At 46.5% G+C, this 18,891-nt stretch overlaps 10 protein-coding genes across 10 annotated transcripts; 5 read left to right on the forward strand and 5 right to left on the reverse strand.

The window, feature by feature from the left end:
* Positions 1–1,157: 1,157 nt before the first annotated feature.
* ASPWEDRAFT_47908 (forkhead box transcription factor) lies at positions 1,158–3,338 on the forward strand (the record flags this gene model as incomplete). The annotated part of the gene is made up of 1 exon (XM_040837028.1): positions 1,158–3,338. The coding sequence occupies one exon, from the start codon at positions 1,158–1,160 to the stop codon at positions 3,336–3,338; it is 2,181 nt and encodes a 726-aa protein (XP_040694977.1).
* A 990-nt stretch (positions 3,339–4,328) lies between these two features.
* ASPWEDRAFT_102459 (BUD31 family protein) lies at positions 4,329–4,947 on the reverse strand (the record flags this gene model as incomplete). The annotated part of the gene is made up of 3 exons (XM_040827478.1): positions 4,329–4,472; positions 4,575–4,705; positions 4,776–4,947. The coding sequence occupies 3 exons, from the start codon at positions 4,945–4,947 to the stop codon at positions 4,329–4,331; spliced, it is 447 nt and encodes a 148-aa protein (XP_040694978.1).
* A 306-nt stretch (positions 4,948–5,253) lies between these two features.
* On the forward strand, positions 5,254–5,876 carry ASPWEDRAFT_34823 (Tim10/DDP family zinc finger protein). The gene is made up of 2 exons (XM_040834102.1): positions 5,254–5,412; positions 5,573–5,876. Exons 1-2 carry the CDS (start codon positions 5,307–5,309, stop codon positions 5,734–5,736), a joined length of 270 nt encoding a protein of 89 aa, XP_040694979.1. The 5' UTR covers positions 5,254–5,306; the 3' UTR covers positions 5,737–5,876.
* Positions 5,877–6,259: 383 nt separating this feature from the next.
* ASPWEDRAFT_102323 (60S ribosomal protein uL23) lies at positions 6,260–7,142 on the reverse strand (the record flags this gene model as incomplete). Its single annotated transcript, XM_040827465.1, has 4 exons — positions 6,260–6,347; positions 6,417–6,703; positions 6,769–6,807; positions 7,089–7,142. The coding sequence occupies 4 exons, from the start codon at positions 7,140–7,142 to the stop codon at positions 6,260–6,262; spliced, it is 468 nt and encodes a 155-aa protein (XP_040694980.1).
* Positions 7,143–7,320: 178 nt separating this feature from the next.
* On the forward strand, positions 7,321–8,850 carry ASPWEDRAFT_34826 (25S rRNA (adenine2142-N1)-methyltransferase). Its single transcript, XM_040834103.1, has one exon. The coding sequence runs from the start codon at positions 7,563–7,565 to the stop codon at positions 8,427–8,429; it is 867 nt and encodes a 288-aa protein (XP_040694981.1). The 5' UTR covers positions 7,321–7,562; the 3' UTR covers positions 8,430–8,850.
* ASPWEDRAFT_732100 (putative transporter) lies at positions 8,054–10,649 on the reverse strand (the record flags this gene model as incomplete). Its single annotated transcript, XM_040839295.1, has 6 exons — positions 8,054–8,850; positions 8,906–9,072; positions 9,134–9,231; positions 9,286–9,414; positions 9,469–10,421; positions 10,492–10,649. The coding sequence occupies 6 exons, from the start codon at positions 10,647–10,649 to the stop codon at positions 8,469–8,471; spliced, it is 1,887 nt and encodes a 628-aa protein (XP_040694982.1). The 3' UTR covers positions 8,054–8,468.
* A 60-nt stretch (positions 10,650–10,709) lies between these two features.
* ASPWEDRAFT_258396 (uncharacterized protein) lies at positions 10,710–11,139 on the reverse strand. Its single transcript, XM_040832779.1, has one exon. The coding sequence runs from the start codon at positions 10,977–10,979 to the stop codon at positions 10,755–10,757; it is 225 nt and encodes a 74-aa protein (XP_040694983.1). The 5' UTR covers positions 10,980–11,139; the 3' UTR covers positions 10,710–10,754.
* A 490-nt stretch (positions 11,140–11,629) lies between these two features.
* On the forward strand, positions 11,630–13,101 carry ASPWEDRAFT_23408 (translation termination factor eRF1; the record flags this gene model as incomplete). The annotated part of the gene is made up of 4 exons (XM_040832476.1): positions 11,630–11,750; positions 11,810–11,859; positions 11,916–13,044; positions 13,097–13,101. The coding sequence occupies 4 exons, from the start codon at positions 11,630–11,632 to the stop codon at positions 13,099–13,101; spliced, it is 1,305 nt and encodes a 434-aa protein (XP_040694984.1).
* Positions 13,102–13,812: 711 nt separating this feature from the next.
* On the reverse strand, positions 13,813–14,811 carry ASPWEDRAFT_23409 (prephenate dehydratase PHA2; the record flags this gene model as incomplete). Its single annotated transcript, XM_040832477.1, has 2 exons — positions 13,813–14,706; positions 14,761–14,811. The coding sequence occupies 2 exons, from the start codon at positions 14,809–14,811 to the stop codon at positions 13,813–13,815; spliced, it is 945 nt and encodes a 314-aa protein (XP_040694985.1).
* ASPWEDRAFT_56459 (uncharacterized protein) lies at positions 14,669–18,888 on the forward strand. Its single transcript, XM_040838289.1, has 8 exons — positions 14,669–14,864; positions 15,175–15,810; positions 16,071–16,239; positions 17,174–17,216; positions 17,277–17,455; positions 17,506–17,603; positions 18,031–18,073; positions 18,135–18,888. The coding sequence occupies exons 1-8, from the start codon at positions 14,793–14,795 to the stop codon at positions 18,548–18,550; spliced, it is 1,656 nt and encodes a 551-aa protein (XP_040694986.1). The 5' UTR covers positions 14,669–14,792; the 3' UTR covers positions 18,551–18,888.
* The last annotated feature ends 3 nt before the right edge of the window (positions 18,889–18,891 follow it).

The raw sequence follows: 18,891 nt of genomic DNA on the forward strand, positions 1-18,891 counted from the left end.
TTTTTAGTCCATAGTTGAAAGACCTAGACTCTCCCTGCGGCTGGACGACTGGACATGCCTGCCTCGTCAGTCGCACGGGATGGGCCCATGATCGGCCAATGTCCCCATATTATTGGACCAGATGATCGCTCCTGGCGGGGAATCGAGCAAGGAGCCCAGCCAGACTGAGCCAGTAGTTTGGCAGGGAAGTGGAGACTGCATGCTTTTGAGACAGGCTGTAATATTGTCATCCGTGACAATACTAAGTGGCGGGATAATGACCAGATTATCGATTTAATTGGTGAGTAGACGCGTAGCTGGACGCGTCGTAACCATACCATACAACCCCGCGAGGCGCGCAGGAGGGCATCCCCATCGCAGCCATGTTCCGGCCTTCCATTCCTCCCTCGACCAAGAGAAGTAAGAGTAGGAGCCCTTCCTAGTTCCGACATACATAGCAGCAGCAGGAGGAGATGGCCATCTTCAAACGACCCTCCACCCCCCCCCCCCTCTGTCTCCCCACCTTGTAGAAAGAAAGTTGAACCAAGACCAAGGGATTTGATTTAGAATATCAAGCCGTCTTCCCGGTTATCTTCCCTCGATAACTAGTACCCTCACCCTACTTCTCCCCTTCCGATCCAATCTCTTCTTCCCCAGATCTTTCTTCGCGCAACTCTATCCATCCATCCATCCATCTACCCACACCTTTCCCATATCCTGGACTTCGACTCCGTGGGAGCTCCTGGGTCTTCGCGTTTTAGTGAATGTGAATCGCTTTTCGCATTGACTTCTTGCCTTGGTCCCTTTCTCTCCTGCTTTTTGTGGTCTTTACCGCTTGGGCCGCAGTCTCAATGTGCCTTTGTTAGTGTCTTGTGGCCCAATCCCTAGCTGTGCTGTCTGGGGGCTACACGCGCCTTTTCTCTCTCTCTTTCCCGTGAATAATATCGCTCGACTTCCCTGGATTCCGAGTTTCTTTGATGCTGGCTTGTCTACACATATCGCTCTGAATTTAAAAACCGTGCTCATCGCAAGACACCGGAAGTTTCTCAAGTTGTCGCCTCGACCAGCGTCGATCTCCCGCGTACACGCTTCAACAATACATAGCCTGTCTTTTCACGCGTCATATATCTGCCTGGCGCAGTTTTCGGCTAGGAGGAACGAGACTGAGTGATAGGATTATGAATTCGACGCGTCCGGCGCCAATCGCGCAGAGGTTCCCAGAAGCGTCTTCGCCTTATGATAGTGAAATATTCCAGTCGCATTCCGCTCGCCTCGAGCCCTCGCCGTTGCCTTTACAACCCATCGAGAACGCCTCTTCGACTCCGGATTACGTTTTGAACCCACCATCCAGCGTGCCGAACAAGCCATCCCCACGAAAAGCGCATCGCAGGTCTAGCCTAGCGCAGTCTGGACGGGCCAAGCTGGGGTTTGTTTCGATCACTGCGCCGACCCCTCCAATGTTCACCACCGATTCACCCACCAAAAAGCCCCCCTTTAACACATATTCACATTCTGCTATTCCACCATCGTCTTCGATGCCGCAATCTGCTCTTTTCACAACCTTTTCCAGTGTTAACCCCGAGAAGGCGCCTCCAAGAGACAATCAACCGACGAATGAGCCTCTGAATGATAGTTTCGCCGATTTCCCAGATCCTTCCTATGGAGCAAAAGTTCCTTTGAAAAGAACACTCATGGAGGCGGCACCTTTGAAGGAGCGATCAGCGAAGAAATTGAAACGGGAGGATGTCATCTCGATTTACTTGCCGGAGCCTCATGAAATGCCGCCCATTGAAGATGATGGCACGAAGCCACCGTACAGCTATGCGACGCTGATTGGGATGTCTATTCTACGCGCGCCTAATAGACGACTGACTTTGGCGCAGATATACAAGTGGATATCGGACACGTTTTCATACTACAAGAACAGTGACCCGGGCTGGCAAAATAGCATTCGCCACAACCTCAGTCTGAACAAGGCATTTATTAAACAAGAACGACCGAAGGATGACCCAGGCAAAGGAAATTACTGGGCAATTGAGCCTGGAATGGAGTCACAGTTTTTAAAGGACAAGCCTTTGCGCCGTGCAACCATGTCAAGCCTTCCCCTTCCTGCTGCCCCCCAAAGAGAATCGTCATCTCTACCACAGAATACTGGTACAGCTACCTGGGTAGTGCCGCCGCCTCCGATTCATTCTACCGCGTCAAAGCCATCCCAAAATGTGGACTTGTCCTCCGACGCCACGCTTCCTGCTTCCGACCCTGCTCTCCAGGAAGATACCGGCGACGAAAGTGCCAATGCTGTTGTACCACAGGGCCGCCCCCCACGCTCTTCCCCACCCCCACCAATTCACTCATCCCCTCCAGTTGCTCCGCCGCGCTTTACTCGCCCAGGCACTCCTCCTACGCCCTCCCAAACCGTTGCATCATCTGCCATTGTTCCTCGGCCTAGAAAACGCAAATCAGCTGCAATGAATGATAGCGGCTACTTCTCCTCCCTCGAGTCTTCAGCGATGAGGCCAAATAAAGCAAGTCATATCCTAACATCGGACCTGGATATTGACCCGCCACGGATCAAGCGTGGGCGTGCCGAGGAAGAAATCGCCCGCATCCGAAGCTCTTCGCATGACATCAGTCCAAGCCACTCTGGTGCGCTCAAAGATTCAGGCTTGATTGTTGGATCCTCACCTCTTCGGGGTGAATACGTTAGCATGCTGCCGCCGCCACTTACTCCCGTCATCAAATTCAAAAAACCGGCCAAACCGCCGCCATCTGTTTCTCCTAATACAAATCTTCGGAATCACCGGAAAAAAATCCAACAGATGGTTAACTCTCCTATTAAGCATTTGGGTCTTACAGATGAAGATCTTCCTTGGAGTCCGGCCTTCAATATTCAGGATGAAACATTCACACCCAACGATAATTTTCATGCCAGCTTCGACGTTTTCGCAGACTCGGCCATTGAGAATGCTTCTACCCCTGCATGTGGCTCGCCAGAAAAGCGCTCTGTTAAGCGTGCTCGCGCTGATGGAGGAGCCGGTGGAACTGCCCTTGCTGATATCACTGCTATCAATGTGAACAGTCGGACGGGCTTGCCCTCTTTGACTTCGAACAAATCCAAGGCCCTTCTATTTCCTGAGTCCCCGTCGAAGATGCCTGATTCTAGTCGCTTCATCGACGCTACCCATGACGATTTCTTTTCATTTCATCTTTTTGACGAGAGTCCTGGTGAAGTGGATGGTGTAGATCTTTTACAAGGATTCCAGAAGATCGGCGGTCAAACCAAAGAGGAGCCTGCAAAACCTAAAGCGCCTGCATCAAGACCACACCTTAACCACCGGAGCAACACGTCTTTATTCTGAGGCAACTCTTCGGAATTGGCTACCATTACCAGTCAACTATCTCACTTTTGAAGGAAAGTGTAACTGCATACTGGCACGTTGCTAATTTCTTCACTTATTTATGCCTGGGCCATCGAAATATAATTTCCAATTTCGGTTGAGTCTCTTGGCTCTATGGATAATACTAGGAACGATATTTTTTCCGGGTTTGGGATGGAGTCTGTTGCAAAAGGGGTTTTTTGTTTTTCTTTTTATTCCCTTTTTTCTTAGTTTTCCCTTCTTTCTTTTTTTGCTCTGCAGCTTGTTGCCCTCTCTTCTTTATTTCTGGCGTGCCAAATTTCTGGAGTTTCTTGGACTGAGGTAAGGTCTGGAGTAAACATTACTGAGTCTGGGATGACCATGTTATGACCTTTATGACGACATTTGTTAAGATGTACATGAGTATGCGATGGTTTGACGAGTTCAAAATCTTTTTTTTTTGTTCTTCTCTTTGGCGGTTTTCAGTTATACCTTGATTGAATGTTTCTGCAATGTGCTAGATAGAGTTGATTCGGGCAAGTCATTTATCATGGCATTCGGCAGTACCTATCAAGCTAATTTTCTTAAACAGCTATAAATTTTGATATAACATTCCGTAAAGGGTATCATATTAGTCTTGAAAAGCAAGTCTGCAACATACATAAGGCAAATTAGGGAACAAAAACCGTGAGACAGAAACGTCCAGAAGCTTTGATAGATTGAATCGTCAAAGGGGGAGGCGAGCTGGAAAAAGAGTAAGACGAACGAACGAATCTCGTTCCCACCAAACGCCATCTGTAGTATGAAGTGTGGCCCGACCACTTGTCACTACTCCGTAATCCTGATTCTAAGACCATTGTGCGATAGATTTTGTATCAAGTAATCCGTTAAAATGTCATATTCGTCTGCTTGGATTGAAGCGGCATACTCTTTCGCTTCCTTTTCTTTTGTTTTCTCTGTATCTTTTTCTCTTATAGATACGTGGGAGGATATTTAATCGCTGCTTGCACAGCCTCGACAGCCGCAGCTGACACACTGGATCATCTGGTCTTCTTTGAGTTGCGCTTTGGGTACACGGCAGATACAGGTTGCGTTAAAGTTGGTTTCTTTGGTTTGCATGCAGCGGAGACAACAGAGCTGTGGATGGAGTATTTTTTAGCAAGATATTCAAGATCTCGGGGCTTTAAAAGTATGGGTGCATTGCATAAGACTGGGGGAGGGGAATTTGATGAGCAGTACCTTTTCATACCCCTGTTTCTTCCACTTTGCGATTAGGTTCGCGTCAGCATAATTATTCTTCAGAAGCCAGTCGTATAGCTGCTTTGATATAGCTTCTTTTTCATAATAGAGATCATAAATGTATTTGGAGCCTAGTATTTCAGTTAATAAACACTCAAGGTACTTCCAGTCGCAGATGGAAGGGAGGGAGAATGAGCTCACGCTGATGGCTTATTTGGAAAATAGGCCACAACATCTCATGTTTCTTTTTCCCATCATGCGAGGCATTCTCTGCATCTTTCATTTTGTTGTTGAACTCCAGCAGCGTATCTTCTATATCATCGAAGCCAGCTGGTGGCGGTTTGCGATTTTTGGAGGTTCGGATCGGAGGCATTATTGACGTTATTGCGTACAAGGCGTAGGAATATTTTGACCGAAAAAAACACCTTTTAGCTTGCAATAGCCTTTTGATATTGTCTTCTTTTTATGCTAATTTCAACTGCGAGTTTGGAGCTGGTGTCCTTCATGTGCTACAGCCCATTTGAAGACCAGAACGATCCGCGGTCATTTTGTGCCGGTGCACACCGCCTCGAGCAGTGAGAACTTGTTCAATCAATAATGGTCATAGGTAGAGAAACAACAATACTTGCAACTATCATCTGCTCTAATTGCACCTGTGTTTTGGATACACCTATCCGTGTTCTTGAATAATATTTCCTTGCCTCATTTGATATCCCATTCCTCTCGCTCAAAATGGACTCTCAACCCCAAATCGATATCTCCAAGCTTAGTGATGCCGACAAGAAAGAATTGAACCAGTTCTTGACGAGTGAGGCCCAAAAGTCGAACATTCAACAGAGTAAGTAATCATCGGTCAACAAATACTTTATAGTCCCATAAGGCCCATCTCCTATTCCTGATCATTGTATTGTTTTGTCATACTCACCGGCGGGTTTAATTCCTATTTTCTTTGTCTGTCTTTCCAGTAATGGCTAACTAGGTATTACTGTCACCAACAGCTGTCCACCACCTCGCCGATGTTTGCTGGAAGAAATGTATCACTTCGAAGGTCTCCTCAGGCCGGTTGGATCGGAAAGAAGAATCTTGTGCACAGAACTGTGTGGAAAGATGGATGGATACGAACTTTGCTGTCTTGAAGCACTTGGAACAACTTCGCGGATAAATAAACCCAAGGTTTCGATCCATTAGCCAGACGTCGATGGAGGACTTCTTCATTATTATGTGCTTCATTTTAACGTCGGCCATCCTGTAAACCGGCCGGTTGAGTATATCTGTTATAAAGCACAGTTGGGCTGTTCAGCAGCAGCATTGGGATGATTTCAAACCTCTGTACCCTTTTATTGTATAACTAGAGAAACATATTATATCATGACCTCTCAGCGTCAGCCATTTTACGTATCGGGATTAAGAACGTAGTCTGCGGCAGACCCGCAAAGAAACCAATTACCCAATCGGCCAGGGACACGCTCATATGGCCCTGTTGGCGCAGCCTTTCCTGGGTTTATTGAAGTATTACACCGGTTTACGACATTAAGATTTCCGATCCCACCATGCATTTAAAAAAAAGGTATTTCTTTTTTGTTAATCATTCAGCCATCATTGCAACTCTGGCAGCTAACTGTATGATATTTGTGAACCACCGCGTAAAAAAAAAAGTTCGCCCAGACCGAAAGAAAACCAGCAATCTAGACAATGGCCAGCTTGGTGGCAGCGACGTCCAGAGCATCCACGTCAGGGGTTAACCGAGCAAAGGCCTTCTTCGATCCATCGGGTCTGTCGAAGCTAGTTAGACACAAGCTTCAAAACTCGTCTGATATCCTTCGTGAGATAGAATTTCCATACCTGACCAGGGTGTTGACCTTGACGGTCTCAACATCGTACAACTTCTTGAGGGCCATCTTGATCTGGCGCTTGTTGGCCTTGACGTCCACAATAAAGACCAGGGTGTTGTTCTCCTCAATCTTCTTCATGGCGCTCTCGGTGTTGAGAGGGAAGAGGATGACCTTGTGCGAGTCGAGGCGAGGGCCATGTGGGATCGAGCTGCGGGGATACTTGGGCGACCGGGAGAGCTGGAGGGTCTTGGGGCGGTGGAAGGTGGTGGAGGTGCGGATCTTGCGAGACTTGTTGGCCTGGTTGTATCACAAAGTTCAGTATGAAGAAACAGCATATGGGATATTCAATCATGTCAACATACACCTGCACCCTTCAGGACTGCCTTGGCGGCAGCACCAGCCTTCGTCTTGCCTATTGAACAAATATGGTCAGCCCCTCTTGAAATGGAATATTGATAACTCTTCGTTAAGAAGCACAAGAAAAGAATGGCAGATAAACGCATAAAGCAGAATTCAGCCTGTCGCTCTCCAATGTTGTTGTTTTTTTTTTTTTTTTTTTCTCTCTCTCGATGGATTTGTGTGTAAAGAACTAAGATAAATGCCGTCATTTGGCAGATATCACCACCAAGACCAAATCCTTGCGATTCAAATACCAGAGCAATTCTGAAGTCTGGGAAATAACAATCGCATCGCACGTATTCAACCTACCTTGCTTGTTTTCCACCTTAGGGGCCATGGCTGTCGTCCGGCGCTGTCGTGCTGATTGTCGCAGTGTCGAGTGTCGAATTATTTGGAGTGTATTCGCTTAACGAAAACCCTACGACTTTGCTGTGTGGGTCACCTGACCTGTACCGGATCTCTTGGCGGCCGACGGGCTCCGCTTTGGAATCAGTTGATGACTTATCCGATTATTTGCGGATGGAAAAATAAAGGAAATGCGGTCCCCTCTTTGACCATTAGTATTGCTGCTTTTTCATGCTTTCATTTCGTGTGATTGAAATACATACCGCGGAACGTCATCTCCAGGACTGAAAAATATCCTAAGAATCAGTGTACATACCCAGCGCTCGTCTGGTAGACAATTTCAGAGTACCGACAAAAAAGCATGTCTCATATCATTGCCTCACGACTTGACCACAGCACTACTCTTTAAAAAATGACTTCGACAAAGCGCCGGACCAAGAAGCCTATGCTTCTTTCTCATACTCGGCCACCAACAGTCAAAGCAAAGCATGCAGCCCTGTCATCAAAAGCAACGCGGAATCTCATTCGTTCTCATCATCAACTTCTTAAATCTCGGGCTCAAGCGGTACAGTCCGGCGATCAGGCTCTGGTCAACAAGATTGACTCACAGATCCAAACAAATGGGGGTCTGGAAAGCTACCAGCTAGCCAGTAAACTTGGACAGTCATCGGAGCGCGGGGGTGATTCAAGTAAAGTTTTAATTGATTGGATCAATCCCCAGTTGTCACAATTGAGAGACACGTCTGTCAGGCTAAGGGTCCTTGAGGTTGGCGCTCTCAGTACCAAAAATGCGTGCTCTATGAACAAATCCTTGACTGTTACAAGGATCGATCTGAACTCCCAGGAGCCGGGGATATTGAAACAAGATTTCATGGAAAGGCCTCTTCCCTGCAATGATGACGATCGATTTCATATCATCAGCCTCTCCTTAGTGCTGAACTTCGTCCCTAATGCAACTGGGCGAGGGGAAATGTTGAAGCGCTGTGTGACTTTCCTGACAAATACACTTCCGCCTTGTTCACCCATCTCTTTTACGCCCAGCTTATTTTTGGTGTTGCCTGTTGCGTGCGTCACAAATTCCCGGTATCTCACGGAAAATCGACTGCAGGAAGTTTTGTCTACCATGGGGTTTGTCCTGGTCAATCGAAAGGAAACTTCGAAATTAATCTTTCACCTTTGGGAACACAGTCAAAACTACAAACCTAGGCCATTCAAGAAAGAAATTTTGAATCCCGGCAAAACTAGGAACAACTTTGCCATTGTTGTCAATGATAAATAAGCCTATGCTAAGAACAAATAGACGCTGACTAAAAGGAGCCTACCTCGCAGAAATCATGTCCTGCGGCAAAAAGGCCCAGGCAGTTCCAACAATGGCTATTATCGATGATAAAACAAGGATAATCCAATCGAGAATGCGTTCACCCGAACTGATTTTGCTCCCAAAAATCTTTAAATAGAATGCCAGTGGCAATATTATGCAGATCGTGATGCACAAAGCGGACCCCATCAATGCCATGATTCTATCGAAAGATGGAAAGACAATTGCCATCAACACAATGACGACCACAACAAGAACACGGATCATTACCCTTGATGATTGGTGAACTGTTCCTTTCAGCCCTTGAGAGTGATTTCCGATCACCCCAGGACGCAGGCCAACTCCACAGAGGACCTCCACAGTGGCCACCAGAGGCCGGCAGCTGCATCTAGTCAGAAACATAACAAGCAGGGAAACCCAACAAACCAGGAACTCACTTCAAGGGCACTTTAGTGATGGGGATGACTGATATAAAGATGATCATGCAAATGGACATGACTCGTGGGTATTCATCTATAAGCAATATGTTGGCTGTGACTTCATCGCGAACAGCTTTTCCAAACATAACCCAGCCTATAATAGCCATTGCACAGTCAAGTGTATACTGTTGAATATCATGCATTAGGAGCGGGCCGGGTCCTTTTTTTTTGGGGGGGGGCTCTTACCGTAAAGATGTATGTTGTCCAGAGACTTCTCCCATACTTCTCAGGATGTCTCATATCACGGTATATATTGGGAAAGACTCCATGGCCACCCCAGGGTGCTTGATAAAGATTAGATTTGCATCGGCTCTTTGACTTGCGTAGGCTACACTTACACATGATCAAACCAAAACTGAGCGGTAGAGTGCCCCAATTCTCGGGAAACAGGGATGTCTTGGCTGGTTGAAGGAGAGACCCTGGCGCATCAGGTTTAATCAACCCATCAATGCACATTATAGCAACAACTTAGAAAATTAGCCCTAAAGCTTGGTTCCATTAGGGTAGAAATGTAACCATACTCGATGTGCAGCATATTATGCCTAGGATGCTCGTCACACTCAAGAGCCGTAAAGGTGCAAAGTTGAGTGGAAGGAGCATAACACCGCATATGATTTTCCATTGCAAAATGCTCAGACCCGGAATCAGAGCATAAAGACTGTCTGCAAAAAGTACAACGAGAGCAACGCAAGCCCCGATAAGTTCGAGGCAGAATAAAAGACTGGTTACTAAACGTGCGTGATGTCCAAAACTGACATACGCCAAATCAGCGTAAGTAACAAGACTTCGGTCAACATCCAGACATCTAGCGAGAATTTTAGCTGTGTAAGCGGTTGTCACTGCGGCAAAGAAGAGAAACAATAGACCCAGAAGCCACCCCGCCTGCTTCATTGCTAGTGGTAAGCTCAACAGACCGACACCGATCAAAACATTGACGGAGTTGAAAATTGTCTGGGGCACGGTCGATTTTCCAACAACAATACTTTCTCGTGTGCCGTTCTGGTTTTGGACCTGCTTAATGAGTAGATTCTCACCATTGTGGTCCCCGAGCACATCTAGATCTGCTTGTTGCTCCCTGTGGGACTGAATAGCATGCCTCCGCTCGGTAACCCGAGAAGATATTGTACCATACGAAGTCCCAAGGCTCCTATCAGTTGAAGACCCAAGAATTCCTGTGCTTGGAAGGCCCTGTTTCGATTGATCTGAGCCATGTAAAACATCGTCTTCTTCGGCACCTGCACCACCATCCAGCAAGGGCCTCGTGGGATCGGATCCGTGTCTGAAAGGTCGAGAACTTTGTGACCCGGCGTATTCGCTTACTACCGTACCCCATTCTTCGTCCGACTCAGTTGCAAGTGAGGCCCTTCGGGGAAGAATTTCTGGGAAGCATGCTGCTCTTTGCCATGACCGAGCAAAGTTATCAATACTGTTCACACCACCGGCTTGTCGGAAACGCGCAGATAATGAGTTGGATCTAAAAGTGACAACCAGCAATTATTCATGCCATTCGCGATATCCTGAAAATGATTAATGGGGGAAAATACCTTTGTCTTTGAACATAATCGGATGGTGAATTTTCCCGACTCGCGGAGCTCCAGTGGTTATCAAAACTGGATCCAAACGGCAGACTTGAGCCCGGAATTCCCATTCCCTGTACATGGGAACCAGGATTCTCAATCGTTGAATTCGAGGGATCCTGCATGCTCGCTATACTAGGCGAACGCTTGTTCGAGCTCGAAATCCGGGTGGATGAGAGGGAATTGCCAAGGTCTAGCGGCGTAGAGATAAACCAATAGCCTTCTGTTATTTATAGGAAGGTATTCTCAATTGAGGGAATGCAGCAGAAGCAAGAGCGCTTTCTATCTGTGTCGGTAGACGTTCCTATAACCCTGGAATAATGCAAGGGCAAACCCAGACTGTGTTGTGGTTTGGCAGAAGCCAATGGCACTGTTACCGGCTTATATATGATCAGCAGCAGGTTCAGGTTATATGAAAAGAAATAGATAAGAAAGAAAAAAAAAACCCCGGGCATTCGATCTTGTTTTCTACTAGGAGCTTCTGCGAAGAGCGGAGTGGGGTCAACACTGATAAGGCCTGTTGGAGACCACCTAAGGACTACTCTACGGCAAGTCTTTATCTTGGGGTACCCGGTAGAATTACCACACCATGGAATGTTAGAACTAAGCGATATTGCCTACCTTAGTCTAAGATAGTATCTATTTGAGCCCATACCATGATAATTTGCTTATTTTAGTGACCAGAACTCATACCTATGGGATGCGTGTAATCATGATGAAACGAGATTTGATAGTTGGTACCGTCGAGGCAAAATTGCCTGCAGGATGCCAGTAATTATACGGTATGCATAAATACAAAAATTATGTCAGCGAAAACAGGCGACAGCCGATCCATGTCTCTTCTTTTGGCCATGGCCACCCCACGGTGCCTGATGAAATTTGCTTAAACACCCCGCTGGATTTCGACGGCAAATCAACCAGCTTCAAGGTACGTGTCTTGCTCCCCCTCTGGCTAGATTCTTTGTATGTACAAGTCGCCTGTCTCTCATTCTACTCATATTCATTCCTTTTTTTAACTAGTGGCTTCTTAACTGACTTTTGTTTAATACCAGCCAGATTCCTATCCTCTTCTCCCCGGTGACATAACATCGTCGCCTCGCCCAACATGAGCCAGGCTCAGGCGAACGAAGCGGAGAAAAACATCGAAATATGGAAGGTCAAGAAGTTGATTAAGCGCCTTGAGGCTGCTAGAGGAAATGGAACTTCCATGATTTCGCTCATCATTCGTCAGTTCTCCATACTTCCGAAGTCGGTATGGGAGTGTAACTAACCTTCCATGATGTAGCCCCCAAGGACCAGATATCCAGAGCGGCGAGGATGTTAGCTGAAGAGTTTGTGAGTTATAGCACTATCATTTTCAGCCTGGACGCTTGCTAACGGTAAATCTATAGGGTACTGCTTCCAACATCAAGTCTCGCGTGAATCGACTCTCCGTTCTTTCTGCCATCACCTCCACGCAGCAGCGTCTCAAGCTTTACAACAAGGTTCCTCCAAATGGCTTGGTCGTCTACTGTGGTGAAATCATAACGTCGGAAGGAAAAGAGCGTAAGATTAACATCGACTTCGAACCGTTTAAGCCAATCAATACGTCGCTCTACCTCTGTGACAACAAATTCCATACTGAAGCACTGAGCGAGCTTCTTGAATCGGATCAAAAATTCGGTTTCATCATCATGGATGGTAACGGTGCGCTTTTCGGTACATTGAGTGGCAATACTCGAGAGGTTCTCCAGAAGTTGAGTGTCGACCTTCCCAAGAAGCACGGCCGTGGTGGTCAGTCAGCGCTGCGTTTCGCCCGTCTTCGTGAAGAAAAACGGCACAACTACGTCCGCAAAATTGCCGAATTGGCTGTTCAGAATTACATTACCAACGATAAGATCAATGTTGCGGGGTTGATCTTGGCTGGTTCTGCCGATTTCAAAAATGACCTTAACCAATCTGATATGTTCGATGGACGTTTGCAGTCCAAGGTTATTAAGGTCGTTGATGTTTCTTATGGTGGTGAGAATGGTTTCAACCAGGCTATCGAACTGGCTGGCGAGACTTTGAGCAATGTCAAGTTCGTTCAGGAGAAGAAGCTCATTGGAACATACTTTCAGGAAATTAGTCAAGACACTGGAAAGATTTGCTATGGTATTGACGATACACTCAAAGCCCTGGAACTTGGTGCGGCCGAGACTCTTATTGTATATGAGAATCTCGACATCACTCGGTGGGTTATGAAGAACGCTAGCGGTTCCGAGGTCATTGTCCATACCTCGAAAGCTCAAGAGGAAAACCGAGAAATGTTTATCGACAAGGAGACTGGGTTGGAGATGGAAGTCGCTGATCAAGGTCCATTCCTTGAGTGGCTTGCTGAGAGCTACAAAGACTTCGGTGCAGCTCTAGAGTTCGTTTCCGACAGATCTAGCGAAGGAAACCAATTCGTCAAGGGATTTGGTGGAATTGGAGCAATTCTTCGATACAAGGTCAACTTCGAGCAACTTGCCGACTATGATGACGAGGATGAATTCTACGACGGTATGTTTATTCAAATTCATAAGCTTGGTATATCTACTAATATATTGTATAGATTGACGGTTCAGCGACCTCGCAGAGAGCGAGGATGAACGGCCAGAAGATCCAAGAGCGGGTCTTTTGACGGCTCGCCCCGTGAATCGTGAAGGCGGCTCTCATGACGAACCCACGGCCCCCTTGGTAACTACCATGATGGGGCCTGGTCCAAGCTCTGCGAAGCTGCCCAGAGGTGTGTATATCACTTTCTTTCATATATCTCAACGTCACTGCATTTTGCTGATCTTCCCCTTTAAACAGGGCCATCCAAGCTCCGTAACATGGTCACTGAGGTCGCCTATTAATCTTAGGTTGACACGAGGTGTGTTTGTAAAGTGGATTGTGGATTCGTTGCGTAGAATCCACAGCCATATTATTAAAGCATTGTTGTCCAGCTTATAAAATGTAAGCTAGGCAATAAAAGATTGTTTTTCTCCAGCCTACTTGTGCTGTACCTCGATTGTTTCCGCTCTTTTTTTCCCATGCACTCCGTATGTAACCCGAAAGCAATGATATATATACCTAGGTGCCTTTATAACCTTTTTTCCCTGGAATTACTCTGTAAGCTCCAAATGATTGCCTAGTTTCATATAGTACAGGCTACAATTCCCGGCATTCTTTTTCGCCTGGGTATGGCTTCATTGAGTACTATTGAAGAACTCACTTGAATGCAAAAAAAGAAAAGAGAAAAAACATTTGTTCCTTGATAGTATTCGAAAGCGCAGCGTCCACGTTTTAGTTGCTTGGGAGTTCGTCTTTCCAGGTTCCCAGATCTCTGCAATTTTCGGTGACCTCCTGAAGGCCATGTAGGATCCTAGCGATGGCTTCTTTATTTTCAGCCGTGGGAATTCTTTTACATTCCACAAAAAACACATATTGCCAAGCTCGTTTTTTACTTGGCCGTGTGTTTATGCTCGTAAGATTCACCCCATGAGCCTTGAAGATCAAGAGAGCCTCTGCCAGTGCCCCTGGAAAATCCTGGTTGACCATGAACGAGATCAGTGTCTTCAATGTGGTGTCTAAAGGCCCAGGTTGCTGTCGCGCCGAGGAAACCTTTACATTTTCGAAGGGAACGCGAGCGGTCAATTCTAATTGGGCATTTCCCAACACCAAGAAGCGCGTTGTGTTGTCGGCTTTATCCTCGATGTTCTCCGCCAGAATTTCCACGCCATGATATGATGCTGCGAAATGACTGGCAATAGCGGCGCTTCGCTCTGTGGTCTCCTTCGAAACGATTTCCGCGGCCTTTGAGGTTGATGAGACATCCTGCCTTTCAACACCTTTGAAGTGTTTATCCAAAAAAATATCACATTGTCCCCAGGCTTGTGGGTGTGTATATAACTTCGTTAACGAGTCGTAAGTCGGTCGGTCAGGCGAGGACGCATGATCTTTTCGGATCATGAGACAGTGATGGACTGTCAAATAATGTTCTCCACAGACTGTCACATCCCCGTAGAGGTTAAGTCTGTCTGCTAGGAGGTCAAGGGTTTGAACGACTGATCCATTGGTCGAGTTCTCGAAAGGAATGATAGCATAGTCTGCCTTCCCTTGTTGGACAGCAGCAAAAGCATCTGCGAAGGAAAGACAGGGAGACAATTCAGCAGAAGTGCCAAATGTCTCTACGGCCGCCTATGATAAAGATGAATGATTATTCGGAAGCGGGGTAGTAGGATAATTTCTAACCTGATGGGAAAAGGACGCGGCAGGCCCCAGAAATGTTACCCTCAACTCCATGGGAATCTTTTTTACAAAGCACCCTTCACGTCCTGTGCTGGTGTAGTCTTCATGTAAAAAAAAAAAAAAAAAAAATTCCAAACGCCTATCGTTTCCCTTCCATCAATTGATAAAAATTCATGGAGAGGTGTCATTCTTTCTCCCGCCCTGATCAGTCAAGCTGACAACTAAACAAACAAACCAAACTGTTGTATCACATCCACTTTACAGGGGTAGCCGGAAAACCAATCCATAGAACCCTACATTCTCTTTTCAAATAGCCTATACAGGCACCCGTGGTTTGTTTAGAAAAGGCATTTGACCTTTTTGATGAAGAGAACTCAGTTCCGGTACCTCCACATATGGGGTGGAGGGGCTCCCAAGGCTGCTCCACGGCCGTACTCGCTTTCTGAACGCCTGCATCGGGAGTTGACATCACGGAAACTCTCCCTGACCTACGATTATTTACACACCCAGCCATCACATCTTTTGAATCTGACATTATGTGGTCTTCTTCCAGGGCCGCAGTCACCGTCAGGCGACGGTGAACCTCTTCCATCGATCAAATCCCCGCCTTACATGGCGGCGGGGCACCATTTGGTTTACTTTCCTCCCCAAGTCACACTATCTCAATTACTCCCTGATGGCACCGATTCCTTGCATAGCCCTGGGCAGCCGTTCAACAGGCGCTTGTGGGCAGGGGGGAGAGTGAGGTTTCCAACCATAGGCGGTGGGCCATTCCTTGACGGCAGCCGAGCCGTCTGCATTGAAACAATTCGTAACGTGGTCGTGAAAGGGCAGGAAGGCAAAGAAAAAGTGGTTGTTAGCATTGAGAGACGGGTAGGCACAGTAGAAGAGGGAGAAAGTTCAGAGGATGTCAAAAGACGACTATGGACACCGAATGAAGAGGACGTTGGAGAGTCGTCAGTCATCGAGACCAGGGACTTGGTTTTCATGCGTGAAAAGACCCAAGAGCAGATCAGTCACGATAAAGAACATTTTGAGAAAAATCACAGGATTGTCAAATGTGCGCATTTTCGGTCCATGTCTATAGGGAATAGAAATGCTGACTCCCATTCTTTCCAATTGAAGCCCCTTCGGACCCCGAATTTCGCCATAAGATAAAGCCCACAAAAGCCTTACTCTTCCGCTTTTCTGCTCTTACATTCAATGCACACTCTATTCACCTCGACAAAACATATACCCAAGACATGGAGGGCTTCCGGAATCTACTCATACATGGGCCGTTGACTTTGACACTGCTACTTGCGGTTCTCCAGGCATATCTCCCCAAGTCAAACCGTGTCATCAAAGGAATTGAATACAAAAATTTGGCCCCTCTTTATGTGGAAGAGGAGCTGACAGTATGCGGCAAACCAAAGATCAGCAAGGGCCCTGGGTCTTGGGACGTTTGGATTGAGGGTAAGGATGGAGGCCTTGCCGTCCGAGGTACGGTTCAAACAGACAGTATAATCGATAATGTATAGAATTATGCAAGGAGGTTAGCCGTATGAATGTAAATAACGAGGGCTCAAGTTGCGATGAATGCTAAATGACCTGTAATGGTGTACATAGCCCTGCTTTTGGATCGTCGGGACTATTCTGCTCGGTTGGTGCTTGTATAAAAACTCCAAGGCTGGCCAGCTCGCTTTGTATGCCAATATTCACGGAACCAATTAATATTAAGAACTTGAGAGTTTGTGGTAGCTCTATCTGTTTATTTGACGGAACTGCGCCATTCAAAAGTATCTGAAAATATATTGGATAGAACGACGGCCAGAATACGGCAAGACACTATACAGTGCGTAGGCAATGGACATCATCAAAACCTATTGCAAAGACTAAATCTGATGAGATATACGGAACACCAGCTTTGATATAAAGCAGAAGACCGAGCGACATGTTCGCAGATATCTTGTGCTTAGCTTTCAACGCCACTTATTACTACCTACTATGTAGGCTCTTGTTTGAAATTGACACTTAAAACTGAGAAGCAATTTGGTGGGGAGACTGAGCGTTATAGATATTGTGATATAATGATATATCCGCTCAAGCAGAGGATGAAGTAGATAATTTTCAGGTCTAGCAGGTGCATAGAGTGTATGGAGTACCTACATAGTACCACCGTCGAAAGAAACTAGGCGGTTTTGGGAGAGCTGTCATGCCCTAAGCTTCGTACTTGGCACGGACCCCGGATAAATTTCGGCCCAGAAGAAGCTAGCAAATGCACAACGCTTTATATTTCGAACAAACCCTTCTTTCTTTCTCTTTCTTTTTTCCTTCCCGAGAAAGCAGAGAATTTTGCCCACATTAATGTGTGACAGGCAATCGACATACATGTACTAGAGCGACCAGCAAATTTGCATTTGCAGTACTTACCTAGCTGTAAAAATGGATCTTTTCTGGTCTGCTCCTCCCGTTACCAGGTATTTTCCCTTACTGTTAACACCACAAAATGAAAGATTTGACTGACCCTTGGTATCTAGGACTCTCACTGCACTTACATTTGCCCAGTCTGCTTTGGTTTATGGTGGCCTTCTCAGCGGGTACCATGTGGTTTTTTTACCAAGACTCGTTTTTAAGCTTCTTCCTGATGCCTGGAGATTATTCTCGCCGTTCTTGCTGACGGGCCCGAATCTCTCCTTCATCTTCGACTTATATTTCAGTACGATATTATCTTGGTCCAGGCTGGCTGCCATGCTAACCTGCCGGTAGTGTTTACCTATGGCAATGCTCTGGAAACAGGTTCAGCTCGGTTCAGCTCACCTGGTGACTTTTTCACTTATGTGTGTTTTGTAGCCACTGTCATTATGGTAAGTCTTGGAATGACTCGGTCCTCAAGGGTTCTTTCAAATAGAATTGTCCTATCCCTCTTATATTTTCATTTTTCAACACGGAGACACTTGCCATGTCCCCGTGCACCTCGCATTATCTGCCCGCCCAGCCTTGAATTAGCTGAAGTGGTTCCTGGAAACGAGGAAGATCGCCCCTGCATCCCGTACAGTGCCTCTCTTACGATCCTTAAGGGCTGTATGCGTTGCAGGTATGGTGGGAAGGCCAATGAGATAGCCCTCGTGATAACATAAGTTCACTTGGGTGGTAATGGCGCCCTACATTATAATATAAAAATTTGCATATATATATGTATACCTTTTTGCCCTTCCATACTTTCAAAATTTCGATCAATTCATTAAACCCATTCGGTAGCCTGATTGACCTAGAAATGCTGACAACCTGAAGCTCACTGCAGGTTGCCTACTGAACAATGTAATCTTTACTTCTGGTGAGCTTACTGTAGCGCCTCATGACATATCAATTGTGTACGGTATACTGATCTGCGGAAGCATTGGTTTTGGCATTCGTCTACACCTTTGCCCAGGAAAATCGTGGCAAAAAGGCGACCTACTTCGTGTTCCAGATCCCCGTCGAGTATCTGCCATGGGCAATGCTTGCTTTTACGTTGGTTCTTTCCGGGTGGCCCGCGGCGTTACGTGACGGTACTGGTATTGTCGCCGCCCATATGCATGACTTTCTTACACGCATATATCCAACTTTTGGTGGAGGCCGGAATTACATTGCTACGCCAGATTTCGTGAAAAGATTTTTCAGCGCATATACGCCTAGAGAAGAGTATCGCTCCTACGGAACAGCCTACCGGTCGGGGGGGCAGCCTCAGGAATCCTCGTCAAGTGGCTGGGCTTCATCTTTCCAAGGGACCTGGGGAGGAAGAGGCCCAGGAAGAAGACTTGGTGGAGGTTAAAGTACATAAAATGTACGTGACAAATAAGGCATTGAGGGTGCATTCGAACGCCGTGCTTTATTGACTCTCCCCGTGTTGAAGAACTATCTTAGTGTAACTACTTTGTTAGCTACTTGATTAGTTACTGGAGGAAATCAGCGGTTTTTGTATTGTATGCTGCAGTAGAAGTGTTTTGCTTCGATATGCAGAGATAACGTTTTTTAAAAGGAATAGTTCCTTCGCTATATAATATTTTCATCCGTATTCTTTTGCCACGGTCGAGGACTCGATCATCGCAAGTCACGAGTGGCACTAACCCGTTTTGTCCGTGGAGCTGTCCGCCGCACTTCAATTTTTCCCAA

This window comes from Aspergillus wentii (genome assembly GCF_001890725.1).
Source record: "Aspergillus wentii DTO 134E9 unplaced genomic scaffold ASPWEscaffold_1, whole genome shotgun sequence".
NCBI classification, from domain to species: domain Eukaryota; kingdom Fungi; phylum Ascomycota; class Eurotiomycetes; order Eurotiales; family Aspergillaceae; genus Aspergillus; species Aspergillus wentii.